General features: G+C 38.2%; 1 protein-coding gene across 2 annotated transcripts in view; it reads left to right on the top strand.

Moving 5' to 3' along the window:
• The window catches only part of ZRANB3 (zinc finger RANBP2-type containing 3), a 189,644-nt gene that overhangs the window by 160,657 nt on the left and 15,559 nt on the right, over window positions 1-13,428 (top strand). For both annotated transcript variants that reach the window (XM_049773619.1, XM_049773618.1), the window contains one exon: window positions 836-978. In XM_049773619.1, the coding sequence (XP_049629576.1) occupies window positions 836-978 (143 nt within the window). The remainder of the gene's footprint in view (window positions 1-835; window positions 979-13,428) is intronic.

The raw sequence follows: 13,428 nt of genomic DNA, 5'->3' as shown, positions 1-13,428 counted from the left end.
AAGGCAAACACCCTACCGTTTGTGCCTCTGCTCCCGCCCCGGCAATGTACTACTTTTTACAACAAAATAGTGATTAGATTTGTAAAGGAAATCAAAATTGGTCCATGAAAAGTAGGGAAAGGTAGCAGGGAGTAATTTTCTTTGGAATCATCTAATTCTTATTCTAAGATTCTCAAAATTAACCAGGTAAATAGAACTAACAGGTAAGAGTAATTGTAACAGGTCCAGAGAGAGAGAGCAGTTAAGTTACTTGCTTTGCATGCAGCCAGCCATGGTTCAATCCCAGTACCCCAAATGGTACCTTAAGCACTGCCAGGAGTGATCCTTGAGCATCTGCTGTTTTTGTGGTCCAAAAACAAACCAAAAAAGGAGCAATGGTAATTAAAGCTAAGCTTTCCAGGGATAACTAGGTAGAATGATTCTCACATGTTATATTGTCACTCTGACATTGCTGTGAGACCAGCTGTCCCAGATTTGCCATAGCTGCTGAGATGTGTACTTTCAACAACCACTTCCGGTGTCACTGAGCTGGTCATTGCTATTGGTGTATGTGCAAATGACTGTGCTGGGTGTCCTTAAATGAGCCCTTGGATAATTTTTGCACTGAAAAGGACCTCTGCAGAACTTGTCTCAGTTCAGAAAAAAAAAGAAAAAGAAAAGAAAAGAAAAAAGATAACAAAACTGTGTCAAATTGAAGTCTTCAATAGTAAAAATCAAAAACCCGTTTTGGAGTTATAATACCACAACCCTTTTACTGATCTTTTCAGTGGACTCACCTTCAAAGGAAGATGCCTGGTGAGTTGTTAACTCCTTTCATGATCTTTTTTCTCCCCAGATATTGAGATTTATTCGAGAATGGAGTAGTCTAACTGCCATGAAGCAAAGAGTAATCAGGAAAAGTGGGCAGCTGTTCTGCAGTCCAATTCTTGCTTTGGAAGAGATCACAAAGCAGCAAACCAAATCACATAGTACCAGAAGGTATGGGTTGTGTTCTTCATTTATTTTATCTTTTATTTCTGGCCTGGGTATTTTTAGAGAGGATCTGGGGCATTATATATAACCACTAATGAAATATTGATGCCTTAGGAAAAAATGTACATAAAATGATGATATAATCTATAGCAACATATAGATATATTTTGAGGTTGAGAGAATCTGCCAGGAAGCATTGGATGGTTTAGTCCTTGCTCACCACAAGTCCCACCTCTAAGGAGAGAGTCAGGATCATGTTTGATCCCCGGCATCCTATATGGTCCCCCAAGCCTGCCAGGAGCAATTTCTGAGTGTAGAGTCAGGAGTAATCTTGAGCATCATTGGGTGTGACCCAAATTTTTTTTTTAAAAAGTAGTTTTGTAAAAAAAAAAAAAAGTAGTGCTGCAGAGAGCCGGAGAGATAACATGGAGGTGGGGTGTTTGCCTTGCATGCAGAAAGACAGTGGTTTGATTCCCGGCATCCTATATGGTCCCCTGAGCCTGCAAGGCATGATTTCTGAGCGTAGAGCCAGGAGTAACCCCTGAGCACCACTGGAAATGACCCAAAAACCAAAACAAAAAAAGTAGTTTTGCAAAATGATAAATTAAAGATATACTTAAAAAAAATTATATCTTAGTAAATGCATCAAATATTTTTAAGGAGCTGAAAACTAAACACAACCTGCTAACTTTGTATACTTACTTAAAAACATCCCTTTAGCATGTATTCCTTTATATAAAAATACATTTATAAGATCAGAAAAACAGTGGGTAAGGCTTACACATTGCTTAACCATGTTTGATCCCTGGTATTAACATATGGTCCTGTCCCCCAAGCCCTACCAGGAGTTACCCCTGAGCATAGCTGGATGTAGCCCAAAAATAGACAGGCAAAAAAGCACTGAGAACTTTTAAAAGTATATATTTATATTTAAACACACTTAGCATAAAACATTTTCCCATTTTATTTTTCTCAATATTTCTTTCAGTCCTCTCTTATTATGTTATATTTATAATTATAGATTTTGTTGAAATAGTATTTTCTTTATAAGCTCACACTACTGTTTACTACATTTTTAGCTCACTCCAGCCATTTCTAGATATATCCCATTATTTATTGTCCATCACATATGGACAACTGCTGGTCTGTTTTGAAATGGCATATATAAAAGCAAAAGTCAAACAATAATAAACATACACCAAATCCAAGTCTATTATTTATAAAATGATAGGTAGATGGCAATAATAAACCATTTGTTAACATGCAGAGTAGCAGAATAATCAGATTTGTCTTTAAGGTTCTAATTCTGGTAGCAGTTGGAAAATCAGACCTAGGCAGGGGGACATCTGCTGTGCTAGAGTCCTACTGCTGCCTTAAGAGGCTAACCCACACTGAGCTTCGAAACACACCAGAATTTCAGATCTCTCCCTCTGCTTCAGAGGTCTGAGTTGGCTCTACAGGTTTCTCTGCTTTGAATTTTACAAAGATGGTCTGTCTCATATTAATAATCCCAGGGAGGAACCTATTTCCTTGCTTCTTCAGATTGTTTATAGCATGCAGTTCTTTGTAGAACTGAGGTTTCTTGCTTGCGGTCAGCTGAAGATGACCCCTAGCTCTAGAGATTTATTTCTAGTTATAATAAATAACCTCCCCCCATACCAGTGCTAGCTGTGGTGTAGTAAGTTCTTCTCATTCTTTGAATGTCTTCCTATCTCACAGAAAGCAGGTTGGTAACCTTAATTTCATCTGAATGTCCCTTCTGAGAATTACCCAGATGAGTGAGTAAGTGTAAGTGGTGAATACCAGAGCACAAGATTTTCTAGTAGGAGTAATCTTTAAAATGTTTTCTATCACACAAGTTAAAGGATTCTGTGGTGGGCCTGAGGTTAGGGGAGAAACTAGGACTTAGATTAATGTGTTAGCACGAACATAGAGGAAAAAAATGAAGAGAAGATTTAGAGGGCAAATCTAGAGACCTTAGTTACTGAAGGAAGCCACCAGGGAAACTGAGTTGGCACCACCATGACAGAGTCCCCATCCTATGGAGAGGGTTGGAAAGATACATCAATATATATATTTTGATTCTTTCTGTAGAACCTCAGTGAAACTTCAGGATATTGGAATAACTATATCGCTAAAAGTAGGTGTGATAGATGCAGAAGAGGCACATTAATGGGAAGTCTGAGAAATAGTTCAACAGTAAATAATTGTCCCTCCCTCTGTCCTAATAGTTTACTTCCTAGATACTCTAAATCAGAAAGGCTCTATTCTTAGAAATCCTAGGCTCAGTGAAGATAAAGGGAGAGGCTTTATTTGGGAATCTCCTCAGACCCGTGGTGTTTTTTTTTTTTTTTCACTCAACTTCCAGATTATTCACAGCTGTGTTTCACTTCTGATTCAAGAGATTATGAATTATCTCTGAAAGCATGGAACAGCCTCAGAAAATACACACATAGCTACTGATACTTAGGAGTCCCCTATCCCCCAAAGCAGCATCTAGCCTCCTCTAGTTGCTGGCATTTACCAGTTTGCAGACTCATGGGGAGCTCAGAGAGCTGTTTAGTATGTGTTTAAATAGGAATAGAAGCAAAGTCGCCAATCGGCCATTTTTGTGGTTTCTAAGTGAATTCCTATTTGTCAGAGGCAGGTAAGATTCATGGCCCGGAGAGATAGCACAGCGGCGTTGGCTTTACAAGCAGCCGATCTAGGACCAAAGGTGGTTGGTTCGAATCCCGGTGTCCCATATGGTCCCCCGTGCCTGCCAGGAGCTATTTCTGAGCAGACAGCCAGGAGTAACCCCTGAGCACCGCCGGGTGTGGCCCATAAACAAACAAACAAAAAAAGATTCACTTGGAACTTTGTTGGGTTTGACATGCAATAAGTATAGTCTCCAGAGCAGCCCAGCAGCCTGGAACCAAGTATTGCTTACCTTGCTATAGACTATATATATAATATAGACTATTCTCCAATGCAGAATCTTCCCATCCTCATAAAGTGTGGCCATCCTTCACTCCCTTCCCTATGCACAAATTCTCCCCATCTCTCAAAATTGTGATTTACCATAATCCTTTTGAGAGCCGGTGTACTTACATGAACATCCTAGCAAACCTCAGTTGAAAATTAAATACTGGCAACTTAAAACTGCTTTATATTTGAGAAGTTGTCATCACCCTCTCTTTGGGATCGATTGATTTGTATCATATGGTTTCCAAAAACTCATATTAAAACTTCTTATAGAAAGACAAAGGATTGTTTTTTATTTAATTTCAGAATAGATTTCTCAATTTCTCACAACTTTTAAAGTTACTGAATTAAAGTTATTGAATTAAGTTTCTAAGCTTTTAAGCATGGAAACTATATTTAAGGCAAGGCTGAATCTCTTGACATCCAAACTAAAGAAGCTTTTTTAGTTAATTTAAAATCATCTGAAATATTTGTGTTTATAAAAGTCCCTTTTTTAAGTGAAAATGTTGAAAAAATGGAGAGAAGTTTAGGAATTATTTTCACAAGTTAAAGAATTCTGAAATAATTCTGATTCTTTTTTAGTTATGGCCACCTGAATCTTCCAGGAGTAATTTCTGAGTGCAGAGCCAGTAATAACTCCTGAGAACTGCCAGCTGTGTCCTCTGCCCAAAAGGCATAAGAACTCGAGAGATAGTACAGGAATTATGATATTTTCCTTGCACACAGCTATCCCTGGTTCAATCCCCAATACCACATATATGATTCCCCTGAGCACTGCCAGCTATAGACCAGAAACAAATAGCCTAAAAAAAACAACAACAAATAAAAACACAGTAAGTAGAATTTCTGATATATTAAAAGATAGTCACACTTGCTCTTCATAAGAGAAATGTCCATGGAAAGTCATAATGACCTTCTTAACAGTTAGTAGGGATGATGTGTGGGGACTATATTCAACAGTGCTCAGAACAGCAGAATTTCTGTTCGGGGGCATGTAGTATTGGGTATTGTTTTTTTTGTTTGTTTTTATTTTTGTTTTGGGCCACACCCGTTTGACGCTCAGGGGTTACTCCTGGCTATGCACTCAGAAATCGCATCTGGCTTGGGGGGACTATATGGGACGCCGGGGGATCAAACCGTGGTCCGTCCTACGCTAGCGCTTGCAAGGTAAGTGCTTGCTTACCTCTAGCGCCACCTTCCCGGCCCCAGTATTGGGTATTGAACAGAAAAATCTTGCATGTGAGATACATGCTCTACTATTTGAATCACACCTCTGACCTCTAGCAGAGATATCTTTAACTAACATATCGTGCTAGTGAAATTGATAACAACTCAAAGGAAAGCAATGTAACATAAGTGCCCATTAATTCAAGGCTAATTGAGTATATTACTTATCCAAACATGGAATAACATGATAAAATAGGGAAGTTCTATGTTTTATAATATGAGGGGAAAAATACCTCTGGTTTCTCTTTGGATCGTATAGTATGAGAAAAAAATCTCAAAGGGCCGAGTGGTGGCACAAGGTGTTTTGCTTTGCACATGCTAACCTAGGAAAGGCCACAGTTCAATCCCCCCACATTCCATATGGTCCCCCAAGTCAGGAGCGGTTTCTGAGCGTATAGCCAGGAGTAACCCCTGAGCATCACCAGGTGTGGCCCAAAAACCAAAAAAAAAAAAAAAAAAAAAGGCAACATGACATTTAGTGGGGTTTTTTTGGTTTTTTTGTTTTTGGGCTTTTTTTTTTTTTTTTTTTTTGGTTTTTGGTTTTTGGGTCACACCCAGCAGCGCTCAGGGGTTACTCCTGGCTCTGCGCTCAGAAATTGCTCCTGGCGGGCTCAAGGGACCATATGGGATGCCGGGATTTGAACCACCATCCTTCTGCATGCAAGGCAAATGCCCTACCTCCATGCTATCTCTCCGGCCCCTAGTGTTGTTTTTTTTTTTTTTTTTTTTTTTTTTCTCTCTTTTTTTTTTTTTTTTTTTTTTTTTAATTTTTTTTTTATTTAAACACCTTGATTACATACATGATTGTGTTTGGGTTTCAGTCATAAAAGGAACACCACCCATCACCAGTGCAACATTCCCATCACCCAAGTCCCAAATCACCCTCCTCCCCACCCAACCCCCGCCTGTACCCTAAACAGGCTCTACATTTCCCTCATACATTCTCAATATTAGGACAGTTCAAAATGTAGTTATTTCTCTAACTAAACTCATCACTCTTTGTGGTGAGCTTCCTGAGGTGAGCTGGAACTTCCAGCTCTTTTCTCTTTTGTGTCTGAAAATTATTATTACAAGGGTGTCTTTCATTTTTCTTAAAACCCATAGATGAGTGAGACCATTCTGCGTTTTTCTCTCTCTCTCTGACTTATTTCACTCAGCATAATAGATTCCATGTACATCCATGTATAGGAAAATTTCATGACTTCATCTCTCCTGACAGCTGCATAATATTCCATTGTGTATATGTACCACAGTTTCTTTAGCCATTCATCTGTTGAAGGGCATCTTGGTTGTTTCCAGAGTCTTGCTATGGTAAATAGAGCTGCAATGAATATAGGTGTAAGGAAGGGGTTTTTGTATTGTATTTTTGTGTTCCTAGGGTATATTCCTAGGAGTGGTATAGCTGGATCGTATGGGAGCTCGATTTCCAGTTTTTGGAGGAATCTCCATATCGCTTTCCATAAAGGTTGAACTAGACAGCATTCCCACCAGCAGTGGATAAGAGTTCCTTTCTCTCCACATCCCCGCCAACACTGTTTATTCTCATTCTTTGTGATGTGTGCCATTCTCTGGGGTGTGAGGTGGTATCTCATCGTTGTTTTGATTTGCATCTCCCTGATGATTAGTGATGTGGAACATTTTTTCATGTGTCTTTTGGCCATGCGTATTTCTTCTTTGTCAAAGTGTCTGTTCATTTCTTCTCCCCATTTTTTGATGGGGTTAGATGTTTTTTTCTTGTAAAGTTCTGTCAGTGCCTTGTATATTTTGGAGATTAGCCCCTTATCTGATGGGTATTGGGTGAATAGTTTCTCCCACTCAGTGGGTGGCTCTTGTATCCTGGGCACTATTTCCTTTGAGGTGCAGAAGCTTCTCAGCTTAATATATTCCCATCTGTTAATCTCTGCTTTCACTTGCTTGGAGAGTGCAGTTTCCTCCTTGAAGATGCCTGTAATGTCCTGGAGTGTTTTGCCTATGTGCTGTTCTATATATCTTATGGTTTTGGGGCTGATATCGAGGTCTTTAATCCATTTGGATTTTACCTTTGTACATGATGTTAGCTGGGGGTCTAAGTTTAATTTTTTGCAAGTGGCTATCCAATTGTGCCAACACCACTTGTTGAAGAGGCTTTCCCTGCTCCATTTAGGATTTCCTGCTCCTTTATCAAAAATTAGATGGTTGTATCTCTGGGGAACATTTTCTGAGTATTCAAGCCTATTCCACTGATCTGAGGACCTATCCTTATTCCAATACCATGCTGTTTTGATAACTGTTGCTTTGTAGTACAGTTTAAAGTTGGGAAAAGTAATTCCTCCCATATTCTTTTTCCCAATGATTGCTTTAGCTATTCGAGGGTGTTTATTGTTCCAAATGAATTTCAAAAGTGTCTGATCCACTTCTTTGAAGAATGTCATGGGTATCTTTAGAGGGATGGCATTAAATCTGTATAATGCCTTGGGGAGTATTGACATTTTGATGATGTTAATCCTGCCAATCCATGAGCAGGGTATGTGTTTCCATTTCCGTGTGTCCTCTCTTATTTCTTGGAGCAGAGTTTTATAGTTTTCTTTGTATAGGTCCTTCACATATTTAGTCAAGTTGATTCCAAGATATTTGAGTTTGTGTGGTACTATTGTGAATGGGGTTGTTTTCTTAATGTCCATTTCTTCTTTATTACTGTTGGTGTATAGAAAGGCCATTGATTTTTGTGTGTTAATTTTGTAGCCTGCCACCTTGCTATATGAGTCTATTGTTTCTAGAAGCTTTTTGATAGAGTCTTTAGGGTTTTCTAAGTAGAGTATCATGTCATCTGCAAACAGTGAGAGCTTGACTTCTTCCTTTCCTATCTGGATTCCCTTGATATCCTTTTCTTGCCTAATCGCTATAGCAAGTACTTCCAGTGCTATGTTGAATAGGAGTGGTGAGAGAGGACAGCCTTGTCTTGTGCCAGAATTTAGAGGGAAGGCTTTCAGTTTTTCTCCATTGAGGATAATATTTGCCACTGGCTTGTGGTAGATGGCCTTCACTATATTGAGAAAGGTTCCCTCCATTCCCATCTTGCTGAGAGTTTTGATCAAGAATGGGTGTTGGACCTTATCAAATGCTTTCTCTGCATCTATTGATATGATCATGTGGTTTTTATTTTTCTTGTTATTGATGTTGTGTATTATGTTGATAGATTTACGGATGTTAAACCAGCCTTGCATTCCTGGGATGAAACCTACTTGATCGTAGTGGATGATCTTCTTAACGAGGCATTGAATCCTATTTGCCAGGATTTTGTTGAGGATCTTTGCATCTGCATTCATCAGTGATATTGGTCTGTAATTTTCTTTTTTGGTAGCGTCTCTGTCTGGTTTAGGTATCAAGGTGATGTTGGCTTCATAAAAGCTATTTGGAAGTGTTTCTGTTTGTTCAATTTCATGAAAGAGTCTTGCCAAGATTGGCAGTAGTTCCTCTTGGAAAGTTTGATAGAATTCATTAGTGAATCCATCTGGACCTGGGCTTTTGTTTTTCGGCAGACATTTGATTACTGTTTTAATTTCATCAATGGTGATGGGGGTGTTTAGATATGCTACATCCTCTTCCTTCAACCGTGGAAGATTATAAGAGTCCAAGAATTTATCCATTTCTTCCAGGTTCTCATTTTTAGTGGCGTAGAGTTTTTCAAAGTAGTTTCTGATTACCCTTTGAATCTCTGTCATATCAGTAGTGATCTCTCCTTTTTCATTCCTGATACGAGTTATCAAGTTTCTCTCTCTCTCTTTCTTTGTTAGGTTTGCCAGTGGTCTATCAATCTTGTTTATTTTTTCAAAGAACCAACTTCTGCTTTCGTTGATCTTTCGGATTGTTTTTTGAGTTTCCACTTCGTTGATTTCTGCTCTCAGCTTTGTTATTTCCTTCTGTCTTCCTGTTCTTGGGTCCTTTTGTTGAGCATTTTCTAGTTCTATTAGCTGTGTCATTAAGCTACTCAGGTAAGCTCCTTCTTCCTTCCTGATGTGTGCTTGCAAAGCTATAAATTTTCCTCTCAGTACTGCTTTTGCTGTGTCCCATAAGTTCTGAGAGTTTGTGTCTTTATTGTCATTTGTTTCCAGGAACCTTTTTATTTCCTCCTTGATTTCATCTCGGACCCACTGGTTATTGAGCATGAGGCTGTTTAACTTCCAGGTGTTAAAGTGTTTCTTCTGAGTCCCTTTGGAGTTCACAAATAATTTCAGAGCCTTGTGGTCAGCGAAGGTAGTCTGCAAAATTTCTATCCTCTTGATCTTATGGAGGTATGTTTTATGTGCCAGCATGTAGTCTATCCTGGAGAATGTCCCATGTACATTGGAGAAGAATGTGTATCCAGGTTTCTGGGGATGGAGTGTCCTATATATATCCACTAGGCCTCTTTCTTCCATTTCTCTCCTCAGGTCTAGTATATTCTTGTTGGGTTTCAGTCTGGTTGACCTGTCCAGTGTTGACAAAGCCGTGTTTAGGTCCCCCACAATTATTGTGTTGTTGTTGATATTATTTTTCAGATTTGTCAGCAGTTGTATTAAATATTTTGCTGGCCCCTCATTCGGTGCATATATGTTTAGGAGAGTGAATTCTTCCTGCTCTACGTACCCCTTGATTAATATAAAATGTCCGTCTTTGTCCCTTACAACCTTCCTGAGTATAAAGTTTGCATTATCTGATATTAGTATGGCCACTCCAGCTTTTTTATGGGTGTTGTTTGCTTGGATAACTTTTCTCCAGCCTTTTATTTTGAGTCTATGTTTGTTCTGACTATTCAGGTGCGTTTCTTGTAGGCAGCAGAAGGTTGGATTGAGTTTTTTGATCCATTTAGCCACTCTGTGTCTCTTAACTGGTGCATTTAGTCCATTGACGTTGAGAGAAAGAATTGTCCTGGGATTTAACGCCATCTTTATTTCAAAATTTGGTGTGTCTTTTGGGTAGTCTTGTCTTAGATTAGGTCTTTCAGTTTTTCTCTTAAGACTGGTTTTGTGTCTATGAAGTTTGCCCTACCTCCATGCTATCTCTCCGGCCCCTAGTGTTGTTTTTTTTTAAATAAGGGAGTGATCACTAGTACAATTTGGGAGTATAATAAAAATATCTGGAATTAAATATAGATACTGATAGGTTTTAAATAAAAAAAAAAACCACCCACCCACCCCTTCGTCTCCCTCCCCCATCAGTCTGGAAACAGGTTTAAATTAAAAAATATAGATTAGATAGATAGATAGATAGATAGATAGATAGATAGATAGATAGATAGATAGATAGATACTGGCTATTAATTCTTACGAATAAACAAAAGTACACTTAGTTTTTAACTCTATAATGGTAGAGTTAAGGTTTGTGAATTAATAAATTCACGGTGAGGCATATATCTTTACATAGACAAATTCATTTCTGAAGCCAGAACAATTGTTCAGCAGGTAAGACATTTGCTTTGTATGTGACCGCTTGGTTTTAATCTTGATATCCATCCTATATGGTCCCCTGAGCCAACCAGGAATGATTCTTGAGCATAGAGTCAGGAATACCCCCTGAGGACTGCCAGGTGTGCTCCCTCAAAAGATAATATTTTCTAAAATTAATAACTGACAAGAGAGATAAATTTGGGGAAGAGGAAAAAGGGGGGAATTGGAATTTTCTCTTCACCATACAGATGGTTATATGCCCTTTCAATTCTGAAATATGAAATATTCTGAAATATAATCTTAAATGACTGAAACAGCATTTGAGGCTTCGTTTGTTTGTTTGATTTGGGGCCACACTCAGCACTGCTCAGGGGTTACTCCTGACTCTGCACTCAGAAATCGCTCCTGGCAGGCTCAAGGGACCATATGGGATGCCAGGAATGAGTCCAGGTTAGTTCAGGGTTGATGGCGTGCAAGGCAAAATGCCCTACCCATGAAACTTTGTTTATTAAATCTATCTGAATAGCATGAAAGAAAATCTCTAAAATTTCATCTGCAATTTTACAATTCCATTGATTTTTATTAAAATAAATTAAGTAAATTAATTTATTAAAATTAAATAGCTACTAACTAAATACTCATATTTGAACTAATTTTTCAATTAGTTGAAAATTTAGTTTTGTATTTGTTTTTAAGTCTACAGTTGGTGTAAACTATTTAAGAAACTGGGCCATGCTAATTAGAAGGAATTAATTGGGTAATTGCATTTCACCTATTTACATTCCCCTGTTGCCTCAATTGCAGTAATTTTTCTCTTTACTTCTAGTCCCTAAACCATTGTGTGGCGTTTGGTAGTGTTGTTTGATTCATTCCGAATCCCACATCAAGAGTAACATTTCTTCCGTGGAAATTTCCATAAGCTTTAGATAGGCTGATACTAATGGAAACTGCCTTGAGATTAGAAAAGATGTCATTGAATCTGGTTAACTAAAAAGAAAATTACTTTACCCAAATACACTGATACACTATTAGACCTGATTAAGTGATTTGAGGAACCATGAATAGCAGACCAAAGAGGAGATAAAAATGCAATTAGGGATTTTCTGCATGGCTTGGTAAGCAGTTTGCACAAGTCTGTTGTGCATATGTTTGATCATTTATTTTTCCTACACATAATTTTTTTTCCTCGAGTGAAAATTAACCAAAATCACAGGATTTTGAATGACTCTTGAATTTTTTAGAAAAATATATCTTGATGGGACTGAGTAATGGTACAAGCAGGTAGAGTGCTTGTCATGCACAAGGCCCAAATTTAATCTGGGCCCACCTTGTATTGGCCTCCCAATCCCTCCAGAAGTGATCCATGAACACAGAGCCAGAAGCTCAGCACTGCCAGTATGACTCAATAAACACACACACACACACACACACACACACACACACACACACACACACACACACACAAAGAAACGAAATGAAACGAAACGAAACGAAACGAAACGAAAAAGAAATCATTTTATTTGGGGGCACACTCAGCAATGCTCAGGGGCAGCTATTAGCTCTGGACTCAGGAATTACTCCTGGTACTGTGGGGTCCATATGGATGTCAGGGTTCCAAACCAGGTTGACCACATGCAAAACAAATGCCTACTTGGTGTACTATTGGCTAGTCCCAAGACAAAGAAAACTAATATGCAAGAAAGATATTTTCCACACATGAGGACCAATATGCAAGTAGGGGGAGTTTTTTCCTAACTTTAGTATTTTGTTGTTTGTTTTAATTTTTATTGTGGTCAAGGTGAATTACAATTATTTCACAGAAATACTTAAGGCACATAGTCACAATGAATGAGGGGCATTTCCACCACTAGTGTTGTCTTCCCTCCCCCCCTGTTCCCAGCATGCATCCTATATCTCACTCCATTACCCCCCATAATGCTAGAGTAACTGCCATTTGTACAGCTTGTTGTAAATTGGATATCAATTCTATTGTCATTGACTATGGGTTTGGTGTTCAAGTCTGATCATTTTTGATTTCCACTAAATGTTCATATGACTTTCTGGTCTTAGTACCATTCATTTCCCCCCCTCAAATTATGAGGCTGAACAAGGTGATTCCAGTAATATGGTTCTGTTGGAGATTATGAAAATATAAGGGAAAAGAAATGAAAAACAAAAACAAAAGCAAAAAAAAATAGGAACTAGGAGGAATTCTTCTAGGTATTATAAATTTCCCTTTAGAAGAAGAAAGGGAAAAAAGAAGAAAAGGGTAACAAAAAAAATAAAAACAAACAAAAACAATAGGGCAGTAACAACAAAAGTACAAAAAGAACAAAAAAAATTAAAGAAACCAAACCAAACAAACAAAAACAGTCAAACCCTCCCACAAACCAGCAACTACTTTAAAAAGGTTTGTGTTGCTGCTTCTTCTTGTTCTTCTTGTTCTTGTTCTTTTTCTTCTTCTTCTTCTTCTTCTTCTTCTTCTTCTTCTTCTTCTTCTTCTTCTTCTTCTTCTTCTTCTTCTTCTTCTTCTTCTTCTTCTTCTTCTTCTTGTTCTTGTTCTTCTTTTTCTTCTTGTTCTTGTTCTTGTTGTTGTTGTTGTTGTTCTTCTTCTTCTTCTTCTTTTTCTTTTTCTTCTTTTTTTTTTCTTCAGCACAGTAAATATTGGGAGATTAGAACAGAAAATTCCCCTGGCCTAAAAGATACAGGGTTTCTTCACCCTTAAAGCATACTGCCATGGGAACAACTACAGACTCCATACATGCTCATTTTCACACCCAAGTTCTTTTTATGGTACCAGGAAACTTTCTTCTCAGTTCTGAATAATGACATCACACCTTTGTAGCTAGAGATCTTGTTA

The sequence above is a fragment of the Suncus etruscus genome, chromosome 5, assembly GCF_024139225.1.
Source record: "Suncus etruscus isolate mSunEtr1 chromosome 5, mSunEtr1.pri.cur, whole genome shotgun sequence".
NCBI lineage: Eukaryota > Metazoa > Chordata > Mammalia > Eulipotyphla > Soricidae > Suncus > Suncus etruscus.
Note: the sequence above shows the minus strand (reverse complement) of the source record. Positions and strands in the feature narration are given on the sequence as shown.